The sequence below is a fragment of the Dermacentor andersoni genome, chromosome 7 (genome assembly GCF_023375885.2).
Source record: "Dermacentor andersoni chromosome 7, qqDerAnde1_hic_scaffold, whole genome shotgun sequence".
Lineage (NCBI taxonomy): Eukaryota > Metazoa > Arthropoda > Arachnida > Ixodida > Ixodidae > Dermacentor > Dermacentor andersoni.
The window spans coordinates 1414585-1432281 of NC_092820.1; the positions used below are offsets into that span (position 1 = coordinate 1414585).

General features: G+C 46.7%; 1 protein-coding gene across 5 annotated transcripts in view; it reads left to right on the forward strand.

The window, feature by feature from the left end:
* The window catches only part of LOC126535674 (uncharacterized), a 372872-nt gene that overhangs the window by 22675 nt on the left and 332500 nt on the right, over positions 1–17697 (forward strand). For all 5 annotated transcript variants that reach the window (XM_055073269.2, XM_050182479.3, XM_055073268.2 and 2 more), the window contains exon 3: positions 2772–2822. In XM_055073269.2, the coding sequence (XP_054929244.1) occupies positions 2772–2822 (51 nt within the window). The remainder of the gene's footprint in view (positions 1–2771; positions 2823–17697) is intronic.

Below are 17697 nucleotides of genomic sequence, written 5' to 3' on the forward strand. Positions count from 1 at the left end.
TTCGGTAGGGACCTGAATATCGCGACAGAAGTTTTTCTGATAGGCCCACACGACAAGATGATGACCATAGGAGCACGAGGGAGCCAGGTAAATACTGCACGTCCCTATGGTGCGTATCGTAACGGGACTTCTGGGAAGCCTGGGAATCAGTGAGGTGAGTTCAGGCAATCTGACGGGCATGTGCTGCCAAAAAAATCGCATCGCGTGCATAAGCGGTGTGTGACTTTGTGAAAGTACAGTGTCCAGGGGCAAAACGGGATCACGGCCAAACAGTAGATAAAATGGTAACCTGCAGTGTTCTAGCGAGACGAATTGTACGCGAAGGTAGAACTTGTAGGTAGACCTCCTTAATAGCGAAGCGTGTGGCGTAATCGATTGCAACCGCAACCCATTTGTTGCCCTTAGTTGAAGAAAGGAAAAGCCCAAGTAGGTTGAGTCTGTCGTGGTTGGGTTTGGGCATGAAATAGATGGTAGCTGGCCCATGCTGTCGTCCAACTTATCCACGCTGAGGACGCTTTTGAAGGGAGAGACTTGTTCTCACCGAGAACAAGGAATATGGGATTTATTTACAGTATCTACAGGAAAATGCTACAGTTCATCAGTCTAACATGACTGAAAGAGGAATGCGCACTGAAGAGCCGACAACGGCTGCTTATAAACACTCTGTCCTTCCTAGTTCCCTAAGTGAGGGAAAACAGTGGTTCGACCTAATGGAGTGTCCAAAGTCATCGTAGCTGACCCACCTTTGAGGGGGAGGGTTTACGCACTCACTTCCGCACAGATTGCATTGACCACACCAAAGTGAGAGGGTTTTCGCAGACACGGTGCTTGTCCCGAGCAGGTGCCTCTTAATCCCAGAGTTGACCCTGAAGTCAGTAGCCGCCACGTCTGTCCATTGACTGACGACTTCTAAGCTGCGTGAGACGACACCGGAAAGTGTCTTTCTAGAGCTCCCCTGCTCCAATCAAACCGTGAAGGCGGTATCGGCGTACACAATAACAATACTTGCTCCGCCGACTGCCTCTACCCATCTCTGCGCCATTTCGTTGGGGACGCGGAGCTTTGTCCTCCTTACAAAACGAGTCGCCACCGCAGCCCCCGCTGGTCAAACATAACAGCTCCTCCATGGCCCGGAAAATCTTGACTGGCCAGTGCTGATAACCGCTAGGCAGGAAGAGGATGGCTGGTGGCAAGGGGCGGGATGTCTTGGCTTGCAGCGACCAGCGGTGAAATGATGACACTGCTCCAAAACATCCAACAAAGACCAGCAACTGCAAGACGAACCCCACAACATGGCTCTCCGCCGAGATGACGTATCTTGGATCTCACTTTAGTCCCGCTAGGCTTAAAAGACAACAACATAAGTGCAGAAACAACAAATGCTCCATTTCGCTACGCCAATTTTGAAAGAATTTTGTGCTGACAAATTGAGCAATCATGGAGGGAGTCCTGATAAATGAGAGGGGATCTTCTTGGCTTGCCCAAATTAACACTAACAACCCCAAAATTTAGGCGGGATCCTTAATTTGAAGGTTTTTGCCGTACATGTACGGCGGCAGTTTTCTGTCCCGCAAGATCTTTGCCGTACGGGTACCATTTCGACCCTCCGTTTGAAATTTTGCGCCACAATGACGATGCGGGCTCACTGGGAGGTGCTGCCACTTCTTAGGACTTACAAGAAGTGTTTTGAAATTTGTGCTACCTTCTTGGGGAGATAAACAGAACTCATTTCTAGCTTCAGCGCATCGCGCAGACTGCGGCAACACCCCTTTTGCGATTTTGGCGATAACATCGTCCCCGTGCGCCGTATGCTGCATGTGCGAGCAAAAGCGTGCGATGGTGAGCCGAATCGCTCACAAGGGAGGAAAGCGGCAAGGCAGCACGAGAGCGAGTGGGGATTGCTTTTTCACTCTGGTAGCAACTGCATATTTTGCGCTCGGCGCACACCGTATCTTGAAAGTGATCTGCAGATGCGACGACTTTGGGGTCAGTCAACTCGTGGTTGGCCTGCCGGCGCTTGCGCTGCTGCTCTGCACTTCTCGCATGGCACTCGGCAACTCGTTCATGAGAAGAACCCGGTACCTCCATGGCATGCGCACAACCTGTAGCAACTGCTAGAGGAGGTTAACCCAGAACACTTCACATGGCCATAATGTCCAACTCGATTTTGACAGCAGTTTTCTCTGGGGGAAAAAAAGTTTATAGAAGTCCGCACCATTCTGTAAGACGCACTGAGGAAAATTCAGAAAGAAACTGACTTACACACCAAAACACACGGTATATTTGTGATGTTCGAAAAAAAAGCTAGTTGATTTCACACGGAATGCTGGTAAGAAACCAGCCCATGGCAGATGTGTTAATGTGATAATTTTTTGTTTTGTCACTACCAGATGTAACTAATGTGCCTTGCAGTAAAAAAAAAAATTTGTGCGCTTGTGCTTGTGTCATCTGTTTCTTCCTTCTCCTCCCATGTGCGCAGTATGAATTCATACGAACTAGCCCAGCTGTCAGTTCTGCTGTATGCTCTTCTCTCAATACCTCTCAGTTGTTGTGAGATCAAAGTTTTGTTAGAAAACCTTTCCTGCTTAATTTTTTGTAATAATTGAATGTTGCTCTTTTAATCATTTGCATTGTTTGTTGTGGTGTTTTTGTGGTACTCACTTGTTCTCTTTTCCTCCCAATACTTTCACTCCCCTAGTACAGAGTAGCAGACTAGAGTCCACCAGCTCAGTTCATTCTTTTCTGTTAATAAAATCTCTCTCTCGTTACAGGTAAGAAGGGACCAACCTTTTGCTTGGAGCATCTCAAGCCATTTGAGCATGGTATGTGGGTCTTGAAAGCATTGCCACTACTTTTTTGTTTCCTCTGTTGTAGTATAGTGAAATCCTACAAAAGGGAGCATATTGACATACTTGTCAAGGATTGTGCAACAAATAATGAAAAATTGACACCGGTATAACAGCTCAAAATACACAAAGCCTGCAGTGTGGTTTAGATAGCGAACACAGCAGATATTTTAGTTGAGAGTTTGGCAGGTTGCCAGAGTAGTGTGTAATGTAACGTGGAGGACAGAACCACTGCCCTATTAGAGCAAGAGAATGGCTACCAAATGAAGAGAAGTGCAGTCAAGGCCAGCAAAGAATTGGGTGATGTGAAGAGATGACGAAATTTTCAGGCTTCGGATTAAAACAGCTGATGCAAGACATGAGTAGTTGGATAATGCCTTGATCCTGCAGTGCCTTTAGGGTGTGCTGCTGCTGATGATAATGACGACCAAGTATCCTTAGCCCACTAACTAGAGGACTGTGCATCACTAAAGGGGCACTAAATAAAAATATGAAGTTCAGCTTGATTGTAAGATAAGGCTTCTGTAATAAAAAAATGTGCAATTTGTAGCAAGAACAGAGCTCTTGTGTAAGTAACAAAATGACAAAGGAAAATTGGAGTGGTACCGCCCATTATGAGCTATGGTACCTCTCATATGATGCCTAATTCACCCAGAGCTGCATATAGGAAAGTCGCATGAAGGTTGTGTCAACTTTTTGTCTGTTGTGGTGGTTTGTTTGAAGTTAGGAGCTAAACCTTTGGTGGCAATTTTCTACACAACATAGTGATACAGTCGAACCTCGATATAGCCAGAATTCGATATATAAAATCACATAAGAAATGCATCAAAAACTTTTGCTAATCAGTCGTGGTGCAGTAAATACTCACTTGATGCTTCACACCGAGTATTCTTTTGGCTGAAAGCACCGCAGCAGTGTAGTCTGCTTCTTATTGGCAGCCGCGGGCTTAAACACTGAGCCCTCAACATAGTCTAAACCATCCACAAGCGACAGGCCGACGCCCTCTATTGCGCCGCAGTAGCAGCGTAGAAGGGCCAAAGCAGCTACAGCCTCTGTTGAAGCCGGGAGCTGGGTAAAGTCAGCGTTTCCGGGATCAACTTTGGCAGCGCCTTTGTTTGGCCGCTACTTCTGCTGCGATCTCCATGTTCATCAATCGAAGCATTTTGAGACATGGTCAATAACAAAGTATTAAGGGCTGTCTACAAAGACACCTGTGAGTGAGCCCAGTGAGTGCGCACTGTCGTGCGTCTTTGCGGGTGCAATCTGACAGCCCTTGCGAGGCATGGCAGGTGCAGAGCGCGGCACCGAGGAGAGTCAGTGCGACAAATGCAATGCGTCGTTGACGTTGAACTAGCCAAGCCACCGCGTGCATACACCGCTATATTCAAATGGCGCCCTCGGCGAGATCAATGTGTGCAGCTATAGTGCGCAGCAGTCGGGAACGCCCATCGCGCCACCGCAATCTTCGAGGGTGTTGCGAGAAAGCTCACCGCTTGTCAACATAGTGCACGTGGTCTGGGGCGGCGGAGTTCTATATACAGTCGAGCCCACTTATAACGGCCCCACTTAAGACGAACGCTCGCTTATCAAGAACAAGTCCGGCGTGACCGTCGAAATATACGTTTAGGCTATGGCGCCCGGTCTCAGCTACAACAAACGCCCGCGAGCCTAGCCGATCGGCTACAGCGAACGCCTTGGTGTCGCAGACCACTTTCCACGTGGCGAGATCCGCCAACCCTGTGCTGTGCACGCTCCGAGAATTGGCTTTCCCGCAGCGTCTCGCCGGAGGCACGGAGGAGCAGCGATGTGGCGAGGGGATCGCCGCGATAACGAGAGAGAGAGAAAAACAAAATGCCGGCCCAGTACGCATCAGCAACGTGAACACACAAGTCGAAATTGCCAGCTCATTCGCCACGGGACCCCACTCGCCATCGTCGACGTCAGGGCAGCGGCGAAGTTTTCCACCAATTGACAACGTAGCACGTGATCACGTGCTTTCGTACCCCCTCTTCTCCCTCCCCCCCCCCTTAATTCCGCGCCTCACACAACTGCGGGACTGTCTTTTTCTTACTTGTGGTTGTGCTAGCGTTGTCGGCCTTGTTTCCTACTGGTGTGCTCCCATGCCTATCCGAGATGGCAGATTCGCCGGCGTCTACTTTGACAGTGAAGCGAAAAGCTTTGGACTTGGCCACGAAACTGTTGATCTTGAAAGACCTTTCCCAAGGCTAGAAAAACCACGAACTGGTGAAAAAGTATGGTTTGTCGAAATCGACAATATCCACGATACTAAAAAAGAAGGACAAAATCTACAAGAGTGCCGCCACGGACTCTGCGACGAGGAAGCACCTACGGAAAGCCACATATGCAGACGTTGAAGACGCGCTTCTAAAGTGGTTCCTTGATACTCGAGCACGCAATGTTCCCATCAGCGGGCCGCTGATGTTGTCCAAAGAAAAGGACTTAGCGTTCCTCCTGGACTTCCCAGATTTTTCTCCTGGCAATGGCTGGCTCCATAGCTTCAAGCTCCGCCACGGAATTATTTTCGAGACCATCAACGGCGAATCGGCATCGGTAAGCGACGAAGACATCAACACGTGGATGTCTAAAAACTTGGCCCGTGTATCAAGTTATGCTGAAAGGGATGTGTATAACGCCGATTAAACGGTGCTATTATATCAAATGCTGCCTGGCAAAACGCACGCTATGAAGGGTGACAAATGTGCTGGCGGCAAGCACAGCAAAGTTCGCATAACTGTGCTTTTGTGCACCAACATGGATGGAAGCGATCGATGCTTGCCATTTGTCATCGGTAAATCAAAGAGGCCACGTTGCTTCCGCACATATGTACCATTGCGTTACAGGCATAACTCGAAGTCGTGGATGACACGCGAGTTGTTCGCGGAATGGCTTATTGACTGACGCATGACGAAGAAAGGGCGCAAAGTTCTTCTGATTCTCGACAACTGTACCGCCCACCATGTCCAAGCTGTCTTAACGGCAGTTGAGTTGCTTTTTCTGCCGCCAAATGTAACTTCAAAAGCGTAACCGCTGGACATGGGTGTAATACGGTCGTTTAAAGCGGCCTACAGGCGCGGAGTTGTGCAGTGGATCGCCCCGCTGCCAATGTGCCTCTGCAGGTCTCGCTGTACTCGGCGATAGAAATGATCAAAGCGGCGTGGATGGAAGTGACACCCGAATGCATCCGGAATTGTTTTCGCAAGGCCAGCTTCGCTGACGCTCCTGAAGCAGGCATTGAAGACACTGAACAAAGCCAGCCTGACGACGACTTATGGCGACGCATTGTTGACGCTAACCTGGCCGGCTGCGATCTTGATTGGCAAGATTTTGTTGATGTGGACGACGCTGCTGAAGTTGCGGAGTCATTTTGCGACGAGACCGCCGTCCAGGAAGTGCGGGCATCAAGCGACGCCGAAGCATCGGACGATGACAACGATCCGTCGGAGCCAGCACCCGTAAGCGCGACCACAGCAGTGAGCCATATTGAGGCACTTAGAAATCTTGTGTATTTTAAGGCCTTGGGTGACGAACACATTGCAGCTTGAAACAAGCTTGAAACCACCGTCATTGGGTGTGCTCTGACGAGGCAGACAACGATCATCGATTTTTTTTTCTCAATAAATTTTTGTTTTGATTGATGTTAATTTTTGTGTGTGGCCCACATACCACGAACTTCTGGATAGAACAAACGAATTCCGCGTGACGCTCGGGTTCGTTATAAGCGGGCTCAACTGTATCCATTCTATGTCCGACCCCATTGGAAATAAAAAATAAAGAATGCATGTAATTTTCCAGGTGTTATAGAAAGTGTTCAATATATGCAATAATTCGATATATCCATGTTTGGTATATGGAGGCTTGGCTGTATATGGCACACAGAAAGCAGTGATGGGCTTTCAGACAAATAAATCTATCGAGCTAGCTCGACTGACTATTTTCCATTTGTGTCTCTTAACCTCTCAAGTGTTTTATTATTTTGATCAAAAGTGACCTTATTTTGCTTCTTTATTTTATGGCTTATTTTCAAACTTCATTTCATCAAAGGTCCTTCTAAAGATTTAACCAATTTACTTTATGTTTAAGTGCGAAAACCTCATTTTACCTCTTCACTGTGCAATATCTATGTACTTGTCATTACCACAAACGATACAGTTAGAAATGATGAAAAATGTTTTGTTTTACGCTGTTTCGAAATCAACTATTCTGCGAAGCAATGTTCTTCACTGATGAAAGTATTTTTGACCATTCTTGCATTTCTAAAGCAGGTCACAAATGATGTGGAAGTCCGTGAAGCATTGAGCTTTGCCAAAGGGCTCGCACAAGATTGTTCCAAATCTGCCAGTAGGTGCAAAAAGCATGCAATCCCAAAAATGCGGTCTTTTTGTGGTGAAAAAGTGCTGATATACAGTTGCCGACCGTTTATTCGGACCTCACAGGGACTGTGGAAATGTCCGAATAAACAGCTGTCCAAGAAAGCAGAGTAAGAAAAAAAAAATCCGTTATTTCCACGCACTTACTCGGGCTCTGCATTAAGCTTGAAGAAATCGTGAATGCGCCGTCGCATGCTGTTCCGTTTACGCGCAGTCAGATAAGCCTGAACCTCGGAGAGGGTTGTACGGTCACTGTAGGCGGCTGAAAGCGCAGTCATTTCTTGTACACGCTCCACATGCGATGGCAGCGTAGCACATGGTGCATCATCTTCCGACTCGGGGTCATCGTCTGGCGGTGCAGCAAAAACCTGACGAATGATCTCGCTGTGGTCAAGTTCTGCGCATGTCAGTACAGCAGTGTCAGCACCTGTGAAACTGTCAAATGAGACAGTATCTAGAATCGCAATGCAACCACTGCGCAGGTCTCGGCAGAACATTTTCGGCGTCAGTAGGGAGCAGATCTGGCAGATCAGAAGGCGACAAATCCTAGGCCTCCTGGCACCTGCTTGCTGGCATTCCCCAGCGCAGTCTGCGGGGGCACATTCGGCACCATTAGACACTTGTCACAATGTTTCCGTATGCCGCGTTGGATCACCGCAACCTCGACACAGCACACAAAACAAACACCACCACGCAGTCACGCCGACACCAGTCGCATAAACGAAAAACGTGGCCTACGCGCAGCGTCATGCAAAAAGAAACAAATCAGCCGCTAGATTGTCTTGACATGGCTTACTAAGCTGAGACCGGAACTGCTGTAGCTACTCTATCGAACCAGGCAGAAACGATGATGATGAGCGGGTACTCGCAGTAGTGCCACTTCGTGGGGCAGCAAGGAGGAAAGAACAGCGCTAAGACGATCACGAGAGGGAGAACGACACAGGACAAGCGCCATTTTTTTTTTATGTGACAGCATATCGTTGGATTTTCAAAACTTCCTAATTCAAGTATGCACCATCTAGCCCAAATGAATGTTGTCCTGAACCAGCAAGGAGGCTCCGTTCAAAACAAAAATGGCATTCTGCAAGTTGAACCATGCACCGGTCAGAGTCTGTGCATGGTGCTCTCGATCAAGTCCTCAAGGAGTGTCCGAAAAATCCGACGAGAGGTTGCAAGGTGTCCAAACTTTCTGCAGTTGTTATACATTATGGTCTATGGGGAGAATAGCGTTGCCGCGAAGCAGACCGAATAATCGAGCATGTCCGAATGTTTGGAGTCCGAAAACTCAGTCGGCGACTGCATATGTAGTAGAAAGCAAAGATCGCAATAAACACCTTCCAGTGCTGCCACCTTTGTTGTAGAACAGAAAGACTGAATCAACATAGCCTTCAAGGCACTGAAAATGTGCTGACATCTCTGTAGTAAAACAAAGGCTTAAAACAAAGCTGTCTGTGTATCAGAAGAACTTCAGTTTGGCCTAGTTGGTGTTTACTGCATGTCATATTGACTGCAAATAAAAACTGGGACAGCAGAAGAGAACACAAAAATGACACGCCGTGTCGTTTTTGAGTTCTCTTCCACTGTCCCAGTCTTTATTTGCGGTCAATTTGATATGCTGTCTATATAGTAGAAGAAAAACCAAAGGGATGTGCTGAGCTCGTCTCTTTAAAGATAGGATTATTGCGGTTCACGAGCCGAGCTTGTTCAAAGCAAAATTAACCAGGATCGCGTTGATGAACTGAGCTCGTCCAAACCACTTGAAAGGTTAAAGGAACCCTGAAACAATTTTGACAATTTTGTACAAATCTACTGAGTTGTTATGTAGGTCGTTCTGATCACTAAAGGACACATTTAAGCACTCTGCAAAAAGCACGTAATTTATTGCAAGATATTAAAAATGCACACCGCTACTAATGGCAGCAGTGCCACTCCCCCGAGTTTTCAGCTGCTCCTGATGCACGGCGAAGGCCTGTGACATCAGTCGGGCAAGCTCTCTAACTGGCAACCCATGTTGTTTCATCAGAAGGGATTGAAACATGTCGCTGCATAAGCTTAATTTTAATAGCATATGTATGCATAGTAATTTCTGTACCTTTAAAGCAAAGTCGACAAATAAACTAAATCTGGATGTTTCTTCAAGCGAATAGCCCACTTCCACCTCATAATGTGGATCGTCTGCCACAGCTCTGGCAATGGGGATGTGTAGTGGTTCTCACATGAAAATAGGAGCAGCAATGTCTTCTTTGGCAGCACGAACATGAATGGCACCAGTGCTGCATTACTGCTCATCTTGCACTGCGGGTGTGTGCAGGGAGTTAACTGCAGTGACTACATGCTGTAAAAAAATGTGAGCGCTGCCTCCTTAGTCAACACTGTGGTCATCCATATATTGGACAAGAAAGGCGCCTTCAGCTGTAACTGCAGGTTCCACATTTCTCGGAGAGCCAAGTTTTATATATAGTTTGCGTAGAATGATAGCAGACAAGTATCTGAAGAAAACTGAGATCTGGAAGAAAGCATAGCAAACGAAATCGAGTGTGCTTTACAGCATGTCATAATGTTCATCAGAAAGCCGCCATCTTGAGTTAGACTTTGGTGTAGTGCTGCCTCTGCCTGCATGGCAGGCAAGACAAGACAAGAAGACCTTAACAACTTATCTATATGGTGCAATGCGTGTTACATGAAACTAAACGTAAATAAATGTAACTATATGCACATATCACGCCGCTCTAACAATACTGACACACGCATGTATTCTCTGAATAGCGCTCCTCTCTGTCAAGTTAATTTTTACAAGTATCTCGGCCTCTACATCACTCACGATCTATCATGGCACAAGCATGTTGAATTTATAACTTCTAATGCTAATCGCATGCTAGGCTATCTACGCAGCAACTTTTACGCCGTTCCTGCATCTTTAAAACTGACGCTCTACAAAACACTTGTTCGATCAAAATTAGAATATGCCTCGACCATCTGGGATCCCCCTCAAGTATCACTAACCCTCTCCCTCAAAGCCATTCAGAACCGCGCGTCCCGCTTTATTCTATCCAATTACTCTTGTCATGCTAGCATAACACTCGTGAAGCAAACCCTTAACATACCGGAACTTTCAGTACTTCGTGCATACAGTCGCCTCTTCCTTTTCCACAAGATTTACCACAACCTGGTATTAAAAGAAAAACTTCTTACTCCTCCTGCTACGCCTGCTACAGACGAATACATACCCCTCCCTCACACGCTATCACACTATATACCCCAACATCTACCCGAGCCAGACGTGCAAGGTCTGTAAAACTGAATCGGCAACACTCCCCCACATGCTATGGGAGTGCAAAGATCAATACCAAGAGCTTAATCCCGTGACCCTCTCGTCGAGATGCCACGCCGCCCTGCGCAGCTCCCATCTCGACGACCAACTCTGGGCGACCCAGCAGGCCTACGAAGCGGCGAAGAGGCAAGACCTCGACGTCCCATCGTGGGAGGCCTAGGCCCAGCCGACAGAACTGCTGGTGTTCATTAAAGTTTACTCTCTCTTTCTCTCTCTTACTCCTCCTTCCTACTTTTCATCCCGCAGCGATCACCTTCATAAAGTTTTCGTGCCATCTTGTTGCATGAACGGGTACTATTACTCTTTTTTACCTCGCACCTGCAATGACTGGAACCACCTCCTCGCATCGGTCGCTACTATTATAGACTCATCGAGGTTCAAGACTGCTGTTTTCCATGCCATCTAACAAATATTTTATTCATTGATCTGCATTCTTTTTCTATGTATATGTACCACTCCTTTCTGTAGTGCCTACGGGCCTTGAAAGTATTTAAAATAAATAAATAAATAAACTGCTTGCATTCGTTTTTGTTGGTTGTGTCGAAGTCATTCCCGGCCACATGGTTTCTCAACTTCGCTTGACTTGCCCCCAAAACGGTAAATGGCTGATCCACCCGCTGACATCAGCAATGCATGCTGTTGGTAGTGCAAAGAAAGTGCATGACTATAGATTTGGGAACTAAGTGCTTTTAACCGATGAGATGATCGTTGCGAATGTGCTTGGATTGGATAGCAACGTGACGACTGCAGCGATGACGTGGTAGGGCACGCTGCCTCAATGTTGTCCTCGCACGAGGCCGGGCGTGATTCAGTCCCTCCGTGCTTCGTTTTCGCAAGGAACCTTCCGCTGCACTAGGTGGAGCACTTGTATGCCTTGGAGAAGGATGTCGGCAAGCTTCGCGTAAAGCATGCATGGCTGATGGATTCTTTTCTCATTACACTGGAAGCATAATGCAAACGACAATCCGCAATGACTAGACAGGACAAGCACTATTCCATAGCGCTTGTCCTGTCTAGTCTTTGTGGATCGTCCTTTGTGCGCTATGCTTGCAGTGTAACTATGTTTCACCAACCAGCCCAAGCCTAAACTTTTCTGATCTTTTCTCGTGCAAGCCAGTGAGAAGTACGCGCTGAGATGCTTGTGGCGATCTCTGCTCAGCGTTTCTTCTGGATTTCTCAAGCTGACAGGCTGCCGTGGCAGCCTTCTCGCAATTTTTAAGATACCCCTGTGAGGCCACTAAAGTGATGGCTCGGTGGCGCTCGCAGATCGCTTGCCACCCGTGACACCTCTTTGCAGTTGTTATAGCAGTGCCATTCTTTAACACCAACAGCCGCGGCTTGTTACACGCGATCGGAGCACCCAGGAAGCAGTTAAACAAGTGAGCACAATCAGCAGCCCGGTGGAGGAAGGTGGTGGGGAGGGGCACTGGCCTCCCTGCCTATATACCATATTTACTCGCATAAGGATTGCACCCCTAGATTTTGTTGTCGAAATTAGATTTTTTTATTTCTCATGTAATGATCGCACCCCGAACTTGCCACAGCAATATGTTGTGTGCCAAGTCTAGCTAATATTGATCGCGCTTGCCATCTGTCGAAGGCCACGCGAACGACTCTTCAAGACAAACCAAGTGGTCTGCACGCACCAAACATTCTTAAGTAGATGCCTCATTTCATTACTTTCATCACTTTCGGCACTTCCATGACTAAAAAAAAGCTGCAACCAAACTTGCCTTTATTATGTGTAGGCTTTGTAATGGTTGTGGTCAACAATAACAAAAAAGGCGCCTTTCGATTCTTCTCATCTGCACTTGTGGGCACGCAACAAATCGCGAGCAGCAACGATAGTAGCCACGTTTACACTGATGCGTTAAAAGTGTACCCTATTCATACGCCGACGCTTGTAACACAGCTAAGATATTCACGCATCCTTAGCGGAAATGTGCCGTGTTAGGATAGTAGTGAAGACAGATGCCGCAGTTTCCGCAGCATGCCGGCCATGTGTTTCTATGTTACTGGCAGCTAAGCACGCCCATCTGTTTCTGTCCCCTCAAAGTGTTCATGGCTACGTTATTGCCGCAAACTTGCCGATATTAACGATAGTACTGTATAATGTGGAATATAGGTCGAGGCGGAATATAGGTCGACCCCCTTACATTGAAGCAAGGAAGTCAACATAAAAAATATAAGGCAGAAAACTTCGTTTTATTCAGTGGCGTCACCTGATCATTCGTTTGAGCTGTCTGAACTCTCGTCCGAAGGTGACTGCTTATCACTGGCTGCGTCCCACAACGTATCATCCTCGGTGCAGTCCAAGGAGTTGCTAATGCAACACTTCTTGAATGCCCATACCACCATATCGTCGGGCAGTGAGCGCCAAGCCTGCGACACCCATCTGGCTACAGTGGAGAGAGGCGGCCTGCGCAGCTGGCCGGTTGGGACCGTCTGGTTGTCGCCAGCCATTCACTGATTATGTTGTTCACGGACACGGTCTTTAAAGGGCTTGTTGAGCATGACGCCCAGTGACTGAAGTGTTGACATCATGCCTCCCGGAATGACGGCGAGTTCCCTCCCCGTGTCGCGGAGTGCCTGCTTCACACCTGCGGTCAAGCGCCCGCGTAAAGCATCCATAACAAACATGCTCGGACACCGCAGGAGTGCGCCAGGTCGTCGATTCCAGACAGTCTTAATCCAATTGAGCATGAGGGCCTCGTCCATATAGCCCTTTTCATTCACGTGAACGACAACATCCTGCGGGAAAGCCTCTTTCGGGAGCATCTTTCTCTTGAAGATTATGTATGGGGGCAACTTTCTGCCGTCTGCAGTACACGTGAGCATCACCGTGAAGTGCGAATGCTCGTTCCCCATAGAAAGAAGCTTGACTTCTTTTGCGCCGTGTTCGCACACTTATGGGCAACGGCATGTCGAACCACACCGGCATTTCATCAGCGTTGCTGATCTGTCCCAACATGTAGCCATGCTGCTGGAATTCGACCAATTCGAACATAGCGCTGAAATTCGACCAGCTTGTCCTCATATGCCTCTGGCAGCTTCTGACAGATTAATGTGCGCCGTCGAAGTGTGAATCCCTTGCGTTGCATGAAGCGATGAACCCAATAAATGGAGCCCTTGAATTGTTCCTTGGGCAGTGCAGATTCTCGGGTTATCTCAATAGCTTTGATGCGGATGAGTTCCGCTGTCACTGGCAAAGATCTGACACGATGCTTGCGGATGAAACCCGCCACCTTGTCTTCGAGCTCCGGGTGCACCGCACGGCGCCCGCGAGAGGACGTTTACCGCGCGTTGCAGGCAGACAGCTTGACTTTCTGCGTTCGTCAGTACTGGATGCTTTTTTCCCACAGGCTAAATTGCCACTGGGCAGACATGTTCCCATGCATTTCAGCATATTCAATAACTTTCTTTTTAAATGCCGCCGTGAACTGACGTCGAGTACTCGTACTCATTTTGCAGGTTCTCGGGAAATTAGCAACGCCAGGAACAATCGCTGCACAAAAAGGGAAGATGGCGTCGGTCCAACTGCGTAGGCTGCGTTAACGTTGGGCCGCGTCGGTCACCAAGGGCGGCGATAACGATGCAGATGCCAAAAGGTCTGCGCTCCTACATGTTGCCAGACGACTATTCATGTTGTGCCAAGGGCCAGTATATAAGTCGAGGGGTGCCCTTTTAGTAATATTTTTTGGAAAAGACCTTGACCTATATTCTGCACTATACGGTATTCATTACTGATACGGAAGAAACTGTTTCAATGCACGTAATGTACTCACGAGAAGAAGAAAAAATCGCGTGTTTGGGTGTCCCGCAGCAAACGCTGGATGAAAACGTTTTTTTTTCTTTCCGCGGGAAATTTAACCCATGTAATGATCGCACCCCTGATTTTGCGTCAATTTTTCTGACAAGAAAGTGCGATCATTATACGAGTAAATACGGTAGTTTTCTCATATCACCTCCGCCATCCCCCTATATTGATTTTTTCATGCAACCCGGTTATAACAGCTATCAGTTATAACAGGAATTTTTGCGGCACTTAAATATTGTTATAAGTGGGTTCGACTACGTCAGTCATCGAAGGTTCCTGCGTCTCTTCCAGAAGGTTCTACACCATTTGCATCGCACATACATGAAATCGGATTACATAAGGTTCGGTGACAGAGAGCGGATAGAACCATCGATAACTTTCGCAAAGCTTCCAATACATGCATGCACGTCCTGCGCTGTACGATAACATTTGTTAGGCGGTGAAACGTCGTCACCCAATAAAGATAAACAAGTACACGTGTCAATACCCCCCTCTTAAAAAGCATCCTCCCAATGCTACAAAATAAGAGAGAGCGAAACAAAGGACACTTAAGTAACAGACACAAAAGGACACAAGAGTAAACGCCCTAAAGTGTTGTACCTTACATGCACGGGATATCCCATAACTTGAAAAAGTTGGCCCAAAGGGCGAATGCAAGAGTTGTTTTTTCTGCTCCCAACGAGCTCGGCAAGCTTTGCAGGCTGACGGATCCAAATGCTGTCCCGTCCGATAAGTGCAGAAAGCATCGCCACAAAAAGTTTGTGGAGTGCGTCCACCGGGTGGTTTACAACCTCCCGCTTTCATGTGGGAAGCAATATGTCGGACAAACTGGGTGTTGCCTCAATGATCGGCTCCGCGAACACAGCAGCAACATAAAAAATCGTTCCGGTGGGTTCTTGGCGATTCATTGTCGCAATCGTGGATGCAAACCTATTGAGAACCAATGCACGATTGTTTCCCGTGGCAACATGCAGCTCATCAAGAAATATCTCAAGCGCAGATTATTGCGAAATTCGGTGATAAGTGTGATAGCTTCCCTTCACTGGCTCTCACAGAAAAAGAACTAAGTTTCTTGGAGGCGGCATCACATGACTCGTAACTATGTTACATGAATGCGCAGTTCATTTTCATGTAAGTGTATGCGCAGTCTACACTGCTTCAGATGTATAAAATCGATTCAGTAGTACAATAAACTTGGTTGAAAGTTTGCACTTTGTGTGTCGTCTTCTCTTAGGCCCATGTCATTTTTTGTTGCGCAATATCTTTTGAGTAATTTCGGGCTCATCGTGGTGGAGCAGGCGCCTCATCTCCTCGGTGAAGACTGCTATGTTCTCGTTGGGTAGTTGCGTTCAGGCTTCTAGCATAGCTTCGGCCCTTTCCTTGCAGGCGACCTTAGTAAAAGTCCCCAGGAAGCCATTACGGAAGAAGTCCCATGTTGTCAGGGTCGACTCCCGGTTCTCATACCACGTTCTGGTGGCATCTTCTGAGATGAAGTATACATGCCGCAGCTTGTTGTCGAAGTCCCAGTTGTTGAAAGTCGAGATCCGTTCGTAGGTCTCTAGCAAGGTTTCTGGGTCTCCAGACGATGATCCATGGAAGATTATAATAATAATAATAATAATAATAGTAATAATAGTAAGTTTATTTTGCAGGTTCAACTGGAGGGTTTTCTGGCCAAAAGCTACCTGCGCAGCTTGACTCTGTCCAGAAAACCCCTACAAGCAGTAGCAGACGAGTAACAGGAAATCTTAAACAGACTCACATACAATAGTCACATTCGATAAATAGAAACATTAACCATTTATGCATACAGAGGCTAATATGCATTGCACAAAATTTGAACAATAAAATCGAAAATTGAAATGCTGGAATGGTCATACATATGTTCAGAAATAGTAGTAGTAAACAAGTGAACATATGGCATCCACAAGCAAAGTCATACAATATATTTCAACAAAATATTTCCGCAGCTCAGCGTTGGTCTATCCTATTGTATGTGTATACGTGTTTAGAACATGGGGCAGGTTATAAGACATTTGTAATTTATAATTAGTGCAAAAACGTGGTATATTCCATGTACAATAGTTCTTGTGTGATTGGTGGATCCCGAGATTGCACCAGAATGGTGGATGTGGGGGCAGCCATTGGGATTGTCTTGGCCATGATCTTCTTGGTCGTCTCGGGTAGAAGTTCGTGCTCCGGAGGCAGCTGTTGCAGTCGGTGGCTTGCTCAATGATCCGGGACAACGTTGGTGTTGTCTTTGCAGTCTGGGCTTATCGGAGGTGTCCAGTACATAAACGAATTAGCACATCCGCCAGGTGTGACGTGGTAGTGATTGGGACGAACACGGTAGCAAAACTGTAAATGGCGAAACTAAATCTTTGTTGGGTGAACTTGTGCCCTCAGAAACAGGCTACACTCAAAGAACGGCAACAGCACGAACACAGTCGTTGATCGTCAAAAATCTGATCAGCAAGTCAAGCGCGTTGGCTTTTATGCATCAGTCCTCAAAGGTCCCAGAGTAATCACTGGTGCCCGCGTGTCTTCCAGAAAGTTCTACACCATTCGCGTCGCGCGATAAAATCGGAATACACAAGGTTCGGCGACAACAGACAGCGGATAGAACCAGCGATAAGATTACAGAAACTGTATTTACGTGCATCACTAATAATAAACAAGTGTTTATTTCCCAGTACAGTATTAAAGGAACCCCAATTTTACTAACAGATAGTTCTAAATATCTTGGCATCGCATACTCCAGCAAACTCACTTGGTCTTTCCACATTGAAAAAATTTTTTCGTCTGCACGCAGAAAATTAGGCTTGCTAAGGCATAAACTTAAAAACTCTCCCCCTAGCACAAAACTCCTCGCATATAACACAATAATATGGTCTAGCTTGGAATATGCATGTGAGGTTTGGATCTGCACACTAAAAAAGACAACAATTCCGAGAAAATCCAAAGATTATCCGTTCATTTTATTTTCAACTCTTTTCGCCACTCTGACTCCTCAACTGAGCTAATGAATAAAAATAGAATTCAATGTTTAGAATGTCGAAGGAAAATCGCTAGACTAAAATTTCTTTTCCGTCTATCTAGCGCGTGTATTCTAGGCCTAACAGACATCCTTGCTCCGTTATCTTCGCGTCCTACAAGACGATACCATTCACACAACTTCACTCCTATCTTTGTCCATACTAACAATTTTAAATACTCTTTTTTTCCTCACACGATAACAGATTGGAACAACCTGCCGCACCATATTTTTTATTCCGGACGTATACTAAAATCTATTGAAAATTATTGGGAACTGTG